This window comes from Microtus pennsylvanicus, chromosome 20 (genome assembly GCF_037038515.1).
Source record: "Microtus pennsylvanicus isolate mMicPen1 chromosome 20, mMicPen1.hap1, whole genome shotgun sequence".
In the NCBI taxonomy this organism is placed as follows: domain Eukaryota; kingdom Metazoa; phylum Chordata; class Mammalia; order Rodentia; family Cricetidae; genus Microtus; species Microtus pennsylvanicus.
Window position 1 is genome coordinate 36,697,336 of NC_134598.1, and position 18,585 is coordinate 36,715,920.

Here is an 18,585-nt window from a genome sequence, read left to right on the forward strand (position 1 = left end):
TAGCTGCGTGTAAGCAAAAATCAGGACAAATTATTGGAACTACTTCTAGAATACTCGCTCATTTGTAATATTCTTCCAGAGTGTTGCTATTTTTCCTCCTTCCTTTTTTTTTTTTTTTTTGAGACAGTGTTTCTTTGTGTAATAGTCCTAGCTGTCCTGGAACTAGCTTTTATAGACCAGGCTGTCCTCGAACTCACAGAGATCCATCTTCCTCTGCCTGTCTTGGGATTAAAGGCATGTGTCACCACCACCCGGCTATCCTCCTTACTTCTTTGTCTTAGAAAACAAGGCGTATCATGTCCCCATGTGCAGTTTTGTCCATTTTCTCTACTCTGGTCCATGACCTTGGAGAATGACCTGTGTATCCTATTTATTACCTGGTGACTAGGACACCTCAGGACATTTGTAACGATGGTGAAGGGTGTGCAGCTACAGAGACTCTAGAGTGCTATTATGCAGCTACAGAGGACTCTAGAACACTCTTCTGCTGCTAAAGAAGGTACTAGAGCCCTATTCTGCAACTATAGACCTTGCCAGGTTCTAGCCACCATCTACTCCTCCATCTCTTCAGACCTCGGGGAAGCACCAACTTTCTTTGCCACCAGCCCTGTCTTCCCCTGGTCTTTGTGGGGGTTCTATGATGTTCTCCACATCTTACTCAATCCTTGATGAGCTCTGACTGATACGAGCAGTAATGCAAACGTCAGGAACTTGTGTGGCATTTTATATGACTCAAGTAACAAGAGACACATTACATCTTCCGCAGGTGTATTCAACATAGAATGTTTTCTGGAAAATTTTAAAGTCTTAATAATGTTAACCAAGGTGCATTCAACATAGAATGTTTTGTGGGAATTTTTAAAGTCTTAACAATGTCAACCAATACCCAGAGATCACACAGTTGTTTTTTCAGAAAGCGTACCTGTACATCAGCCTTCCTCTCTCCAATACCCAGATACCCAGAGATCACACAGTTGTTTTTACAGAAAGCGTACCTGTACATCAGCCTTCCTCTTTCTCTGGCATTCATCCTTCCCCATTCTCCATTTTCAAAGGCGTCCTTGGCTGCAGCCACCGCTTTGTCCACATCCGCTAAAGAGGCATAGGACACTCTGCAGATCGTCTATTTCAGGGCAAGCGAAAAATAGGTCTCCTAAGGGATCTTTCGGTATGGCTCTTTGGAATTAATATTCTATTACTAGGAAAAGTAGAGTGTGACTTATCACACAGGGGGTGGGCAGGGGAAATCCATGACAGGAAACCAATCCATGTGAGGCAAAGAAAAGGGCAAAGCTACAAGAGTGAAACTGAACCTGATCATGGTCCATCCTATGCCTCATCTTATTCCAGAAGAACCCATTCAGGACAGCTGTGCCGTTTTTCCTCAGGGAAGTGGGATTGTTTGCCCTGAGTTCTCCGAGTCTGAAGTATCCCCCTCCCTCGTGATGCTCTGTACAGAGAGATCTGCTGTGTGCAGGAACAACAGTCTGAGTTCATCATAAATACTCAGTCTCCTTAAAACGAGGTTTCTGGGGGTCACAGTAGCCAGTGTCAGAGCTGAAGGGGTAAGAAATGCACGAAATGTATTTGAGGAGCTTGGGGGCCTGCCTGGTGACCAGCCTTGTGAGCCCAAAGCTCATGGCGGGTGGTCTCTGCGGCTGTCATTACTCACAGATCCATCTGTGGGGTTCACAGTGTCGTAAGTCTCCCCATCCTCGGCATCCACAAACTGCCCGTTTATGAAACACTGATATGGCATGTTCACGGTCATTTCGTTGACCTCCTTGGAGACCTGAGAATAAAACAAATGTGTTTCTGGGCTTATCAGCTTGAGAGCAGGTGGTGATGAAGAAGTATTTCCAGGGCTGGACAGACTGCACGGTGGTTCAGAGCACTTGTTCCTGCAGAGGAGCCAGGCTGGGTTCCCAGCACCTGCATAGCTCACAAATTTTCTGTAACGCAAGTTCCAGGGTATCTGGTTCCCTCTCCTCATCTCTAAGGGGGCCAAGTATACACATGGTCCACAGGCATACATGCAGGCAAAACACGCACACACATAAACAAGTTTAAAAAGGAAGTTTAAAACCCATAAAATGAGAGAGAGAGGGAGGGACAGAAGAGAGAGAGGGAGAAGGAGGAAGAGAGAGAAAGAAATATTCACTGATGTGGAAAAAAAGGCCAAGTCACAGGGATGTCACGGGACAGGGACAGGCATGGTGAGTTGCGCTCAGGTGGCAGTTCTGCCCTGGGCTTAGCTCAGATGTTCTTTATTACAGACAGAAGAAATTCCTCACACACCCACAGAAAGCGCCATGTAGCAGCAGACACAACAACGCCCCTGTGGCACCACTTCCATCCTTGGAAAGTTTTCTCTTATCTGGGACCATCTCCAGTTCTCCTCCTTACGCTCTGTTGCACATGAGCTACCGCATGGTTCGCTCTGCTGCCAGGTGGTGAGCAGAGACTGAAACCACTCTACTTGCTTCTGTCAAGCTCAGAACCCGAGTTATAAAAACAGTCGCTATCAGCCTGTGAGGAGATGATGGTGCAGTAGTTAAGAGCACTTGATACTCTTGCAGAGAACCGTGTTCAATTCCCGGCAACCACATGAGGCAGCTCAGCTGCCTGTAACTTTAGCTCCAGCAGGATCTGACACATTCTTGTGGCCTCCATGGATACCTACATTCATGTACACACACACACACACACACACACACACACACACACACACACACACACAAACAAAAAAGCCAAATAGATACACATGCATACACATAATTAAAAACAGAAACAAGACAGTTATATAAAGCAATAATTGAAAACCTGTGGTCGGTTTTATAGCAAATCCAGAAAGAATTCATATGAAAAATAACAGCCCACGTTGAGGAGTATATAACAGAGATGTGTGTCAGTGTGGTTTTCCCGTACTATTGGTATTAAGTTGGTATTAATCTGACCTAGGTTGCTTTTAAGCAAAAAAATGCTTATTGAAAGAAAATAACTAAAAAAGTAGTAAGACAAACAAAGCAGGATGGTAAAGGCTCACACATCAAGGAAGACAGGCGAAGAGAAAGAGACACCAGACTAGACAGAGAGAAGGCGCAGTGACAAAGAGTTTCACAAAAATAAACATCTGCACTGAATGTAGTTCCTCTTAGGAAGCAGAAGCAGGTGGATCTCTGTGATTTTGAGGCTAGCCTGGTTTACAGAGTGAGTTATAGGACAGCCAGAGCTACATAGTGAGATCCTGTCTTGGAAAAAAAGTTTGTTTTGTGTCAAAGGATGTTACCAAGAAAGGGAAAAAACGCGCGTGCACACACACAGAGAACCCATTCATAGGGTAAAAGAAAATATTCACAAATTCATATCTGATAAGAATTGAGTGTCCAGAATTGACAGAGGACTTTGACTCTAAAAAATCAAAAGAGCCAATTTTTTAAATGGACAAAGGATTTGAATAAGCATTTTCACAAAGAAAAATAAACAAATGCACAGCAAATACTTGAAAAGATGCTCAATATTACTGTCCATTAGCGAGTGTAAAACCCAAGCCATACTGGGGTGCTTTCTCACACACCTGTCGAGAAAGTAAAGAGAGAGAGGCAAGCGATGGAGCTTGAGAAAGGGCGCGGAGAAAAGTGAGATCTCTCCATTACACTGATGGCGGGATTCCTAGATGATATGACTGCTGTTGGCGGTTCCTCAAAAGATTAAACACAGGGTTACAGTCTGAGTCCCCTGCTCCATTCTCAGCACGGCACCCAAGAGAACTCAAGATGTGTGTTCACGTCAAAGCATACGCCCTGAAGCTTTATATCAGAATAATAATAACGGCTGCCCAAGGGAAATGGTCTAAACACATGTAGTCTGATGAATAGATTTATAAAAAGAGAGCGTGGATTTTACAAAGGAAGTGTACCTGCACACAGTTAGATAGTATTGGCCAGAAAGAAAGTTGAAGTGATGAGAACTGCTACCAGGTGCACCTTGAGCAGGTGTCAGGTGGAAGAGAACAGATACAAAAGGCCACATGCTGCCCACATATACCTATATAAAATATTTACTTTATGGCAAATCCATCGACACAGAGAAGAGACTGTGGTTTCTGAGGGCCTGGATACAGAGTAGGTGAGCAGAGAAGCGTAAGATGGTCACCAATGGGTCCAGTCTTTCCTTGCGGAGTGATAAAAATATTCTAAAATAAGATAGCAGTGTTGATGATGGTTGCAAAATGTGTGAATGTTCTAAAAATCACCGAATGGCTAATTTAACTGGGTAAATTGTGTGACTCCCGAATAGAATCTCAATACAACTAGTCCTAAAGGCCATCAGTATAAATGCAGATATGCATGTTCTCTGTAGCAGTGGATTGGAAGTGTTTGGAGTTGAGCATCAACAAGACACTTACGTAATCCACCACCAGCTCCACCTCTTCATCCTCTCCTCTCAGTTTCCGCACGACCTTCTGGATGAAATCCTCAAACTTGGTGGCCATGTAGACGTCTTCGTTCTGCAGTTGAAGGCCACCACACTTCTGTCTGATCTCTTCCACCAGCCTTAAAGTGAGAACCAGCTCATGATCAAGTTAGACCGACAGGAGATGGGCAATTCCTACAGGCATCTTGTCAGCAGTAGACAACAATAACTACAGTACGGTCTTGGAATCCTTACCAAGCTAATCAGAATTTTCTCAGAACTCACGAAATTATAGTTTATAGGCCCAATCCTCTTGACTTTGATGATGTCACATACTCGTGAAATGAATACTTTTGGTTACTCCGTGAATAAGAGAGAGGTGTCGGGAGTGGAGAGAGTGGGAAATGGTCATATTGGGACACGGGCAGGTAAGGTGTAAGAATTAGTGTCCCAGGGCTGCAGTGAGACTCAGCAGTGAAGGGCACATCCTCTTGCAGAGGACCTGAGTTTGGTTTCCGCACCATTTGAACAGTTCATAACTGCCTGTAACTCCAGCTTCAGAGGACCAATGCCTTCTTCTGGACTCTCTGGGTACCTGCACACACTGACACTGGCATTCACTCTCTCCCTCTCTCTTTCTCTTTCTCTCTCTCACTCTCACACACGTACACATACACATAAACAAAAAATAATATATTTTTTAAAATAGCAAACAATTCGAATCATGGAAGAAACGTGAAAACAGTCTGGTTAGCAACCAATAAATAACCAGACCTGTGAGTGTGACCATGGAAATACGTTCCCAGGGAAATGTATGTGTGTGCACGCATGCATGCGTACTCACAGAGGTAAGTGCCTTTACCTCACAACATCCATAGAGCTGGCTCCAGATTTAAAGAAGTCTGTGGAGTCTTCAATCACAGGGACGTTGCTTAGAATCCGAGCCCAGATAACCTGCACAGAAAGGGCCACTTTCATGAAGAAGGACCGTGTGGAATCCCGGGGCAGAGACCTCTTTGCCCTTTTCATGAAGATGCAACGTGGAGGTATTGTTCGCCTCAGATGCCCAGTAAACGTGACAGGACGGGAACATTCCACCCCACCAGTCTCGTCCCGTGAAAAACGACGTGCAATTATAGGTGAGGTTTTGTCCTTCTCGTTAGCATAAAATGACCTCCAGCCTGGGTTTCTGAATGGTTCGACCTTTGTCCTCCATGTCCCAGGAGAAAAAGTCACGCTTCTACTGCGCTAAGGATAATTACACCAGCTACAAACAGGTCTCTTTTTTCCCCAGGGAAGAGTCTCATTATGGACAACGCACGTTCACCTTGATGGTCTCTGCCACCTTCATCTCCTCGGCTGTGAGTTCTACCACTGAGGTCTCACCCGACGAGAAGTACTGGGAGGCAGGGATCATCTTCCCATCTTCAAACTGCAGATTTCTCACCACCAGCTACGAGACAGCAGGAGAAAGAGCTGAGCATCTGGACCTTCTGAGAGGGAGGCTTTTGGGAGGCGGAGTCTAATGTGTTAGATGGGTGTGGAGACCAGCTTGTTTGGATAATACAAACATATGGTTGAACTACTTCCCTGCGTCTAAGAGGACTCAAATGACATCTTAATGGAGGCAGGAAAAAAGGATAGAGTCAATTCTAGGGCCAGATGCATCTCAAAATGGATAAATGGTACACCTATGGAAAACTCGCATTGCGGTTACAGATGCCTGGACCAAAGACTCCTACAGGATGCTACACTCCACCGCTGCCAGCATGCAGTCACTGCGGTGCACTGTGGACACGTGCTGGGATCTGACGGAGATGAATGCTGTTGTGCCTGCTTTGCTATTGCGGAAGTGGAGGCTTAGTGAAATTCATTGTCTAGTGTCACCCGGGTAGTAAATAGCAGAGCTGGTTTAAGATCTACCAGTGACCAGGTGGTGGCGCACGCCTTTAATCCCAGCATTCAGGAAGCAGAGGCAGGTGAATCTCTGTGAATCTGAGGCCAACTTGGTCTACAGAGCTAGTTCTAGGACAGCCAGGGCCACACAAAGAAACCCTGTCTTGAAAGACAAAAGCAAAACAAAACAAAAACCAAACAAACAAATAAAAAAAGACCCAGCAGTAGCTGGCACTAAAATGTTGTAACATTAACAATTCATTTATCCTTAATGATAACTAACGATATTTATGGTTAAGCGGGGACAGCTCTGTAAACTACAAATACCCTTTTATACTTTTAATGGGAACTTGTCCAGAAGGCCCAGAGATAGCCACATGGGTGGGGCTGGCTTGGGGAGGGAACAGTAGTGGACAATGGAAGAGGCCACTTGAGTTTCACTGGATCATCTCAATCTCTGACGGGGGAGACAAATATGGATCTCTCCTTGCTTTATAGATAGGGAAACTGAGAACCAGCAGGGGAAACTATCCTTCCCAAGCCATCAGGTGGAAGAGCAGAGGTCCCCGTCTCCCTCTTCTGACTCAGTTCCCAGGTCTCACTGTGAGGGTCCATGGGGTCTTCCTGAGGAACCTTGTCCTTGGGCATGCAAAAGTCTCTCATCTCGGGAGGCAGGGCACACACCATGACCCTCCCACCTCCCAGTGAAAGCCGGAGGAACTATCCCCTGCGAGCTACGGTTATAGAAGGAAGACAGAAAAAGTGACTTTATACACTCACTGCTTTTCCATCGTTACCAAAAAGAACAAGTCCATTTTTGGTAACAAGGCCAGGCTTCTCGGATCCTCTAATGTCCAATGGCTCTCCATCTGGCAGGGAGCTAGTTAATAACGATGAACCGTAGAATGTCACCATCTGAGGAAGACATCAAACCCTGTGAACTCGGGAGGTAAAGCCACTGCCCGGTGCGTGTGTGTGTGTGTGTGTGTGTGTGTGTGCAAACACCGAAGTTCAGATTTGTGTAGTAACGTTGAGACACGGTTTTGTCGTGTGTGTTTATGAACCAAGCATCGGTAGAAAGGGGACAAATGAGAATCTCTGCAAATGTGTGATCAAAGTCTCAGAGATGCCTGGAGAGAGGCTCGAGGGTCAAGAGCGCCTGTTAGCACCCACGTGACCCCTTAACAACCACCGTAACTCCAGTTCTAGGGCATCCAATGCCTTCTGGCTCTGAGGGCTGCTACACGCAAGTGGTATACACACACACACACTCAGGCATGCACATATGTACAAGTAAAATGAATAAATAATTTTTTAAAGTCTTAAAGATGGGGGCTGGGGAAATTCTCAGCTGCTCAAGTGTGATGTGGGATTCCCCTCTGTATGCTATGAATATGTTTTATTACCCTTGGTTAATAAAGAAGCTGCTTTGGCCTATGGTGGGGCAGAATATAGCCAGGCAGGAAATCCAAAGAGAGAGAGAAAGAGTAGGCAGAGTTAGGGAGACGCTGTGTAGCTGCCCAAGAAGCAAGAGGTAACAACCACAAGCCTTGCGGTAAAATATAAAATAATAGAAATGGGTTAATTTAAGATGTAAAAGCTAGCTAGGAATATGCCTAAGCTATTGGCCAAACAGTGTTGTAATTAATACAGTTTCTGGGTTATTATTTGGTTCTGGGCGGCTGGAAAACATAAAAACAGTCTCTGTTTATACAAGCACTTGCTGCATAAGCTTGAGAACCTGAGTTTGACACCCAGGTAAAAAGCGGGGTGTGATCGTGTTGGCCTGCAATCCCAGTGCTGGGGAGGCAGAGACTGGAGGATCCCAGGGGCTCAGTGGCCAGCCGGTCTAGCCCATTTGCTGAGTTCCAGGCTCAGTGAGAAAATATCTCAAAACCAAAGCAGAGAGGAAATCAACACCAGTCTCTGCCCTCCAGACACACTTATGCACATGTATGCACATGTTCTCACACATATATGGCCTCACACGCTATACTCCCTCACACATGCACACACACACACACACACAGGAGCACATATATACACATACAAGGAAAAGGTTCAAACAGTTGCACAACCAGGTGATATGGTATGTCATTCAAACTGACTGAGATTAAAAGAGAAAAAGTGGAGCCTTTTTATCATAAAGGTGTGTGTGTGTGTGTATGTGTGTGTGCATGCATGGTGTCGGCCCTGGGGGTGGCCTGTAGTCCTGGGGACTGTCCTGGTTCTTTTTTGTTTATTTGTTTGTTAACTTGGCACAAGCTAGAGTTATTTGAGAAGCGGAACCTCTATAGAGGAAATGTCTCCATCAGATTGGCCTACAGGTATATCTGTGGGGAAATTTTTACTTTTAATTTTCTGTTTTTATTAAGCTATATATTTTTCTCTGGTCCCCTCCCTTCTCCCCTCTCCCATGGTCATGGGGCATTTTCTTAATTGATGATTGCCATGGGAGGGACCACGCCACCCCTGGGTGTGTGGTCCTGGGTTCTATAAGAAAGCAGGCTGAGTAATCCATGAGGAGCAAGCCGGTCAGCAGCACTCCTCCATGGCCTCTGCTTCAGCTCCTGCCTCCAGGTTCCTGCCCTGGCCCTCAGTAATGGACCGGTTCCTGGAGGTGTAAGATGAAATAAACCCTTTCCTCCCCAGGTTCCTTTTGCTCGATGTTTTATCACAGTAATATCTCCCTAACTAAGACAGGGCTGAACTCAAGGGCTTCGTATATGCTAGGCAGTCACTCTACAACTGAGCCCTCAGGAACATGGGGACCCTTCCAGTGCAGGGTGATGAGGGGTGAGCCGTGCAGGCTGTTCTGGGGATCAGTTCAAGAAAACAAGACTAGAAAAGGATAGTGACCAAGAGCAAAGGACAGTGATTTTTTTTTTAAAAAAAAATATCATTCTAGCCGGGCAGTGGTGGCACACGCCTTTAATCCCAGCCTTCGGGAGGCAGAGGCAGGCGGATCTCTGTGAGTTCGAGACCAGCCTGGTCTACAAGAGCTAGTTCCAGGACAGGCTCCAAAACCACAGAGAAACCCTGTCTCGAAAAACTAAAAAAAAAAAATCATTCTATAAATTCCATTATTTATTAAGCTCTAATGATTAATATGTATTGAGTATTTCCTGCATATCAGGAAATGGACATGTATTAACTCATTTAACCTTCGTCACAGAGCGAGGCTTGGGTTTAAATGCCAGTAGTACAGACGAGAGAGAGAGAGAGAGAGAGAGAGCGAGAGAGAGCGAGCTTGTTATGGGGGAAATGTATCCCGTGAATGCATACCTGTCCATTTATCTCTGCCCAGGCTCCAGGGACCTTATCATGACCTCGAATCCAGTTATGCAAAACTTCAGCAGGCTGGTCCCAAGAAATCTAGGTGGGCACAAATAAAGACTGTAAGGGCTAACTAACCTTTTTCTCCATCAGGGACACGCATGGGGACACGTAGGGTCAGCTGGCTTGGAGGCCAGGAAATGCTATACTGGGAACTTCTCAAAGGCAGAGGGCTGTGACCTGGCTGTGCGTTATTGACGTAGGTACCTTGGCATTTTCCTTCCTCTGGATCCCTTCGTATGTCGCCCCCTCTTCCGGCTGGGGAACACGAGGAGCTTTTCCATCAGCTATGAGTTGCACGGCTTCTACCTAAAGCCGAGAGCATCGCCGATGTTACATCCCCATCATCCACAAAAGCATGGAAATCTGTGTCCAACAGACTGACTGCATAGAACTGCTCAGAAGTCAGCCAGGCTGTGATGACAGCTGCCCTCCATGGCACACACACGGCTACTTATGTAAGTTACCCCCTGGAGACATCACAGGTATCTGACAGGTGTGTACCACTTTCCTGGTTTGCAAATGAGGAAGCTGTGGAGTTTCAGGAAGAGCCAGAGAACTAACTCTAGGTCCAGCCACATTTGGCTAGGGATAGTTATGAATGCCACCAAACACGACTTCATACATAAACTAGCTTAAAGCATCAAAAGTTTTGGGGTTTTTTGTGTGTTTGTTTGTTTTCGAGAAAGGTTTTTCTGTGTGGTTCTGGCTGTCCTGGAACCCCCTCTGTAACCAGGCTGGCTTTGTTCTCAGAGATCCTCCTGCCTCAGCCTCCCCGGTGCTGGCAGTAAAGGCGTGCGTCACCCTATCCGGCTGATTTCTTTTTTCTTTTTTGCTAATACAACTGCACATCTTTTGAGTGTGAACTTTGTAGATCTCAGTGTCATTTCACAACAGCGAAAGGTTCGACATGCCTGGAAGGATGTCGTGCCCACTAGGCGTGCCCACTCCCAAGATCAACCTGCACTGAAGCATGGACTCTTGTTGGGGCTGGAGGTGGAGCTCAGGGGCAAAGCTCATGCTTAGCATCTGCAAGGCCTCAAGTTCAACCCAGAAAGACGGGAGGGCGAGGGCGGGAGGAAATGGGCTGTTGTGTTGTCATGGTGATGCTCGCCACCGTGACTTCACTTCTTTGGGGTGTGTCTACATTCTCTTTCCTGACACTTCACTGGGACGTCCCCGTGTGCCTGTGTGCTGTTTGGATTATCATGTTCTGTTTTGAGCACCTGCCGTGCGCTAGGTTCTTTACACGAATGATGTTGTTTAACTTCTACAAGCCAGATAGTGTTTTCCACAATCTACATAGGAAGGAACCAAGGCCATAGAGGCTGAGGAGCTGGCTGTCTGTTCAAAGCATCAAGTGTAAGTGGTAGAACAGGAATTGCAGATGAGTCTCTGTAACACCAAGGACCCTCTGAATTGATCACTAAGTGACATAAACAAAGGTCTCAATTATCCCTCACATCAGTGGTGACTTAGTAGAACCTGGCTGCTTTCCCTACCAAATTCTGGTTGGGGGTGGGGGGGAGAGGACAACCAAATGACTTGCTGAATCTCTGGATATGTTTATGGACAAAATATTTTACTTCATGGGCAATATGTATGCTCGGAGTTTTTCTCCTCCATCCTGAGCACATCTGAATGATTAAATCAATCATCATATTTCACTCTGTTATGTAGACTAAGTAAAATACCTTTACAGTAAGTCTGTTACTCAGATAAAAAAACTGAAAGATTCTTTATACTTCCTTATAATCAGCCATTATCTACAGGGTTGACGATTCAGGTATTTAACAAAAAGGATGGGACACTTTGGCTGTCGTCCTGTCCGTCCCCTTTTCTTTCTTGTCAGCATCACAGAGTGAGTTTCAAGCTCACACTGACACTACAGGCGTGAGCCACCGAGGGTCACAAGCGTGTGCCTGCACGCCTGGCTTAGCAAACTCTCGACGAAAAACAAACAGCCCTCCAGCCTTAGAGGTTTCCTACGTTGGTGTTAGTGGTGTAATTATACTGACCATGGCCTTGATTCCCTCGGGAAAAAGGAACCGGTTATAAAGGGCATCCACTGTGTCATTGGGTTTGACGTCGCATGCTCTCTGAAGAAGGATAGGTCCTGTATCTAAACCATCATCTGCCCAGAAAACAGAAAACCCAGCTTGCTTATCTCCCGAGATCAGAGTCCTGTGGAAAGAAGAGGTTTCAACTTAAAATGGTGGTTGCTTGTGTCAAGTCAAGAATTAATTCGTCACGTTAAAGGAAAGGGGAATTGCAATGGAAAAAACGGGTAGTGAGTAAGTGGCCCAAGAAGTTGATAACAGAGCTCACAGCAGGCGACCCCCCACGGTCCCTGTCCATGCATCTGCATTATGTCTTGCAGTAACGGCTGGTGGTGCCTCTTAAAAGGCGTCAGAATCCGGCCTTACTGCCGCCCCTGGCAGTTTTCCTCTTCTTTGGGACTGAGTAATTTCCATCCCTGCCTGTCCTTCCTACGTCCTGCTTGGTCATGTGTTAGAACAGAGTGGAGACTAAAACAGATGGCCCAGCACAACGTGCAAGGAAAACCGGTGGTTGATTTAGGCTGCATCGTAGAGTAAAATGTCACTCAAGGTTAGAATTAGCTCTAGTTAATAAAAGTCAGGTGGTAAAATCAGCTGTTCATACTGCATGCTGTATACAGCCTAGACTGAGAGAAATACTTAGCTCTACAGTGGCTTATAATGCAAATAATACATGGGCTACGTGGGAAACGCCTAATGCTGATATCAGAGCACAGGCACACACAGAGAGGTTGCAAACTGTCTGTTCAGCAGTGCCCTAAATCGTCTTTTTAGATTTATTATGATTTTTATGCATATGTCTGTGAGTGCATGCCATGTCTGTGCAGATGACCACAGAGGCCAGAAGAGGACATCAGATCCCCTGGGATTGAAGCCACAGGCTGCTGAGAGCTACCTGATGTGGGTGCTGGAACCAAACTCTGGACATCTGTAACAGCTGCAAGTGATCTTAACTTCTGAGCTGTCTCCCCAGCCTTAGCCCCCTCTCTGAATCATCTGTATTTCTCTGAGTGATCAAGTAAGCAAGCGCTAAATGTTTTCAGAAATATTGAGGAATTAGCATTACACTGCCAGGCGCCTTGAAAATACTCATATGCTCTTTCCCAATGATTCTGCATATAGAAATAATTCAAAATGAAAAAGAAAAGATTCAAATGCAAAGATATCTACTACTATTATTTATAAGACCAAAAGAAAATGAGTTCCTGGCATCAACTTTTAAACAACAAGTATTTTCTTTTTTTTTTTCAGCCATTTAATCCACACGTAGATGTTTTTATATACTCGATAGCTAATGCCAAGCTTATCAGGAAGGTGGCAGATAGGAGAATGAAGGTGGACATAGCGGGGAGACCCAGTTCAGCCTCGGCATGGGTGCTGTGGTGTTAGGAGCTTAGGGAGTGCCAGGAGCTATGCTTGACACAGACATGAGGATGTTGGACCGTCTCTTCGAGGAACTTTGAGTCAAAGGAAGGGGATGGATGATAAGGAAGGCAGATTAAAGTGACTCACATCTTCCTAAATGTACTTGAGATCCTTTGCATAAAAAGGGGAAAAAATCCCGAGAGCATCACACACTGTGAAGACCGTTAAAGTAGATGTCAAAAGTGCAAAGAAGTCCTGCCGTAAGCCAGCATGATCAAACTGATCTCATTCATCTGACCACAGAAGTGCAGTGACCTGGTTACAGCCAGAATTAATAGCCAGAGGCCATCCTTGGGAAATCCGGTCCCACATCATGTAGTGTTTCCAGACCTCAGAGGAGTTCACACAATTCAAGCAATCTATGAGGACACTACAAGCACACTAGGTGTGTGTGTGGGGCGCACACATGCTATATTCACATGTTTCTGTAGATGTGTGCATATGGAGTACACACATGCCAAGGCCAGAGAGTGACGCCAGGTATCTTCCACTCTCCCAGAGCCTTGAGCCCATTGGCTCAGCCAGGTTGACAAGTGAATGAGCTCCAGAGAGTTGGGATTACAGAGCCCCCACGCCTGCCTTTCTGTGGGTACGAGTGCTCTGAACTCGGGTCCTCGTCCATGCACAGTACCACTGTGGGATAACGCTCTAGGACACTACAAAGACTGTAGTAATAAGATGCTGATTGGCCAGTAGCCAGGAGGAAGTATAGGTGGGGCGACCAGAGAGGAGAATTCTGGGAAGAGGAACGGCAGAGATGTAATCAGCAGTCAGACGCAGAGGAAGCAAGATGAGAATGCCTTGCTGAGAAAAGATACCAAGTCACACGGCTGAACATGGGTTAATTTAAGTCGTAAGAAGTAGTTAGAAATAAGCTTGACCCAATAGGCCAAATAGTTTATAATTGGTATAAGCCTCTGTGTGTTTATTTGGGACTGAATGATTTCAGGACGGGTGGGATAGAAACGTCTGTCTACACAGCGCTTTGCTGACTAAGCCATCTCTCCAGCCCCAAGCTCCCCCAGTGTCTGCATCATGAAGGGAATACAAAACACAGCCTGTGGGAACAGCCACCGTTGCTGCTATTCCAAGTCTCACCAGTTGATGGCAGAAGCGCCCCTGTGCCTGGGAAGGAGGGAAGGGTGGTAGATGATGGAGCCGTGCTTTGGGCTGTCAATGACATCCATGGGGATGAACTGTGTGCAGAAGGGGAGCACGTTGAGCTCGGCGCCCACTGACTGGTAGGCTTCTGCCACCTCCTTGATGGTTTTACCCTTGACTCTCCATCTAGGGAACTTGAACACAGGGGTCCCATCTTTCTCTGCAGCCAAAGCTGAGCACAAAATAAATGAATAAAAATAAATAAATAAATGAAGAGGATTTTTCCCCCCAGGTCATGTTCTTCTATTCCCACACGGTAACATCACAGTTTCACAAAACTTTGACAGGTTAAGTGTCACGGAGGGGAACTTGGACCGTGACTAGAGTTGGATGTCGTTTGTATCAGGTTCGCCCGTCTTTCTAGAGGGGCGTGCATCTATGTGTTGGCGTGCATCTATGTGTTAGCGTGCATCTACATGTTAAAAGCATAATGCGTTCAGAGGCTGGTGAGTAGATCATATTTTCAGATACTGACTTTCATTACATTTTTTTTTTTTGGATTTTCGAGACAGGGTTTCTCTGTAGCTTTTTGGTTCCTGTCCTGGAACTAGCTCTTGTAGACCAGGCTGGCCTCGAACTCACAGAGATCCGCCTGCCTCTGCCTCCCGAGTGCTGGGATTAAAGGCGTGCACCACCACCGCCCGGCTCTTTCATTACATTTTTATTCACTCATTTGGTGTGTGTATATGTTGTGTGTGTGTGTGTATACCTGTGTATGTATGTCAGCCCTCTGTATATCCATCCTAGGTCATTTCCAGGAGCCACGGCAGGAGGGTTTGACCCAGTGTTCCCAGGTGTACTCACCTAGAGGGTCAGCCTTCCCATCCTTGTCTGGAACTGTGAACACCCCCACTACTCGGTGGCCCTCTTTCTGGAGGTGGCTGTAGACTTCCTTTCCGAAGAGGCTCTGGCCAATAAGCGCCAACTTCAGCTTGTTTTTGAAGTAGACCTGTGAAAGAATGTGGTAATGGTGGCAGCTGATGTCGTGGGCAGAAAACACTGGATGACAGATGGCGGGAAACGTCGTAAGATGACTCAAGGACCAGAAGTTCCAAGACCTCCAACACAAAACGATTAGTCTGGTTGCTATGGTGACCGGAGGGTTGCTAGTACAAGACCAGCCTGGGCTACTTAGTGACTTGCAGTCCTGCTGGCCAATTGGGGTAAGAATGCTCCCGAAAACTAGACTCTAACAAAAACCACCGTTTCAGACATGAGAAACCTTCTGTCAAGTTGTTGCTCAGGGGAGTCCAAAAAACTCCCAAAACAACACTGTTACTGTTGCCCTTGATTCCTTCTCAGAAGCTGAAGGCTAGACCGTATTGCTGAAAATGCCATGTACTTCAGATATAGGATTCAGAAAAATCAAGCTGGATTTGGCTGCAACGCCTCTTGATACAGGATACCTTTCTGTATGCTTTTATTGGCTGATGAATAAAGCTACTTCGGCCTATGGCAGGGCAGAATATAGCCAGGTGAGAAAGACAATCCGAATATAGGGAGAAAGAAGGTAGAGTCCAGAGAGACGCTAGCAGCCACCGGAGGATTAAGATGCCAGAACATTACCGGTAAGTCACAGGGCTCATGGAGATACACAGATTATTCGAAATGTGTTCATTTAAATATGTAGAGCTAGCCAGCCAGGAAGAAGCCTAAGCCATCGGCTAAACAGTTTGTAATTAATATTAATCCTCAGAGTGGTTATTTGGGAACTGGCGGGCGGGAGAGAAACCTCCAGGTACAGCCCCTTCCCTGAGGACTAACTTTCATAGCACTAGAGGGGGCATTGCCAGCAGCCAGGGGAGAAAATCAACAATAGCTGTGACATTTGCATACCACAACAATCATTATGTCAGGATATCCCGAAAGGTGCAATGGTGGTGCTCACATCTTGGTGCAACCAACAGCTTGATTGGGCAAGGACTTAAGACCCTCTAAATAGGGAGTTTATGGCTGGTAATATAAACCTAGCCAACTCCCCATGGCTAGTGAGGTGGTCGACCTTAGAAGACCCTACAGCACTGCCTCTTTACTAAACTAGTCTGAGTCCCAACTGCATCCTAAATATTCATCCTTGTATCCACAGATAAGTGTAGCTCTCGCCCCTCATCATAGTGGATGGAGATAACTATAAAAAGCCACATGATTGGTTAAAATGCAGAACTGGCCATGGGATGCTTAGCCCCAACTATAATACAATGCCTGCACCTCAAAGCCCAAGTGACCAGCCCTAAGCATGTATGCTAAATGGACTCAGAAGGTTTTTGCACACACACAAACACACACATACACGTATGGACTCAGAAGATTTTACACACACACACACGTATGGACTCAGAAGGTTTTACACACACGTATAGACTCAGAAACTTTTACACACACATGTATGGACTCAGAAGGTTTTACACACACACATGTATGTAACAATAATAGTTGAAGTGGCACATGGGAAGAGTTGGAGGGAGAGAAGGAGGAGTACCAACACAGGTACTCATGTATGAAATGCTCAAAAATTTAATACTGAAAAAACTGGATATGGGGGCATGCATGTGTAATTTCAGTGCTGAGGAAAAAGAGGCAGGGGGATTACTAGAGCTTGCTAGCCCACCAGTCTAGCTGAATAGGCAAGCTCCAGGCCATGAGAGACCCTGTCTCAAAAACAAGGTAGATGGGCACTGGAGAGCTGGCTTGGTCATTCAGAGCACTTACTGCTCCTCCAGGGGACCCGTATTCTGTTCCCCTCTCCCGTGTTAGGTGGTGGCTCAGGACCATCTCCAGGTCCAGGGGATCCAATCCTCTTCTGACCTCTGTGGGTACACACACACACACAAAGGACACACACACACACACAGTTAATTATGAAATAAAACCAGCCAGGTGGTGGTGGCACACACCTTTAATCCTAGCACTTGGGAGGCAGAGGCAGGTGGTTCTCAGTGAGTTTGAGGTCAGCCTGGTCTACTAAGTGAGTTCCTGGACAGCCAGGACTGTTACACAGAGAAACCCTGTCTCGAAAAAAGAGAAAGAAAGAAAGAAAGAAAGAAAGAAAGAAAGAAAGAAAGAAAGAAAGACAGACAGACCAAAGTAAAGAGTACCCAAGGAACAAACCAGAGTTGACCTCTGGCCAGCACACACACACACACACACACACACACACACACACACCAAGAAAAATTAAAAATGCTCCATAACTATTTTAACTCTGTATCCTATAATTAGGGCAAAACCAGAATCTTCCCATTGGCCACCTTACAAAAATTTCAACTTCGCCCCACACAATTGTTAATGCCAGATATTTTAAGGCATCTTAAACTCTGCTTTCAAAATGCACAGAGGGGCCAGGCTGTAGCTCTCTGGGGGAGCATCTGTTCGCCATGTGCAAGACCCTTGGTCCGACAACCAACACTACCTACCAAAGTGGGGTGGGCATGGACAACTTCAAAGCACACAGAAGTCAAGAGTCCTCGTCCTTCAATGCAGTGTGCTTCTACATTCGACTTGACTGTCACCTGGCTACCTGGAGTTCAGTTCCAGATCAGCCGAGAAAGTCTCTAAAGCAACCATGTTGCATTCACTGACCGCTTTCTGAGCGTGGTGGGTGACTCCGCACCCCATCCCTCTCTCTGATGCTGTGAACAACAGCGCAGCCTTCAACCTGAAGCTTGCATTTTACTACAGAGCCTCCCCCATACACACCCAAGCCCAACGTGAGTTTTTAACGCCGGGAAACGCTCAGATTCCAGGACTGTAAGTCTATTTGTGAATTCGCAGGATTCCAGAAGACTGAACTTAAGATATTTCTTGCTTCTGTGTCTCTGAGTACAGTCTGAGTGCTGACTGGTCCGTGCTGGCGGAATCCACCAGGAAGATGCTCTTGTTTGTTCTCGGTGTTCGTTTCCCTTTCGGACCCCCCACCCCATACTACAAGATGCATAGAAAGAGTGGTCCCTGTCCTCGGAGACTTCATCAGTTGGGAGGGAGGATTACTTGAGACCCCCGGGGAGTTCCCGGGAGAGGGAAATGAAGAAATGGTAGAGTCCAGAATGGGGAGCCATGGAGTACTGACAAGCGGCAATCAAGACAGGAGCTGCAGAGAGCTTTATCGATTCCAGTCATTTGTACCATATTATGAAGACAGTGGGAATCCCTGAGTGACTGTGGGCAGGAGGGTGATGTGGATTCCTCCCCGGGTTAGCCCATCTCTGGGGCAGCTCTGTCGAGGCATGTGCCGGCTCCGAGGCGTGCCTCTCGTGCTTGAAAATGGAGCAGAGAGGGAAAATAACAGCTGCTT

At 46.3% G+C, this 18,585-nt stretch overlaps 1 protein-coding gene across 3 annotated transcripts in view; it reads right to left on the minus strand.

Moving 5' to 3' along the window:
- Aldh1l2 (aldehyde dehydrogenase 1 family member L2) overlaps positions 1-18,585 on the minus strand; it is a 40,316-nt gene that overhangs the window by 17,444 nt on the left and 4,287 nt on the right. For 2 of the 3 annotated variants that reach the window (XM_075954556.1, XM_075954558.1), the window contains exons 2-12: positions 15,099-15,243; positions 14,232-14,466; positions 11,667-11,832; positions 9,856-9,957; positions 9,598-9,687; positions 7,093-7,227; positions 5,744-5,869; positions 5,279-5,370; positions 4,409-4,556; positions 1,673-1,792; positions 996-1,123 (exon numbers count right to left, since the gene is read on the minus strand). In XM_075954556.1, the coding sequence (XP_075810671.1) occupies positions 996-1,123; positions 1,673-1,792; positions 4,409-4,556; positions 5,279-5,370; positions 5,744-5,869; positions 7,093-7,227; positions 9,598-9,687; positions 9,856-9,957; positions 11,667-11,832; positions 14,232-14,466; positions 15,099-15,243 (1,487 nt within the window). The remainder of the gene's footprint in view (positions 1-995; positions 1,124-1,672; positions 1,793-4,408; positions 4,557-5,278; positions 5,371-5,743; positions 5,870-7,092; positions 7,228-9,597; positions 9,688-9,855; positions 9,958-11,666; positions 11,833-14,231; positions 14,467-15,098; positions 15,244-18,585) is intronic. The other variant, XM_075954557.1, reaches the window with a different exon arrangement.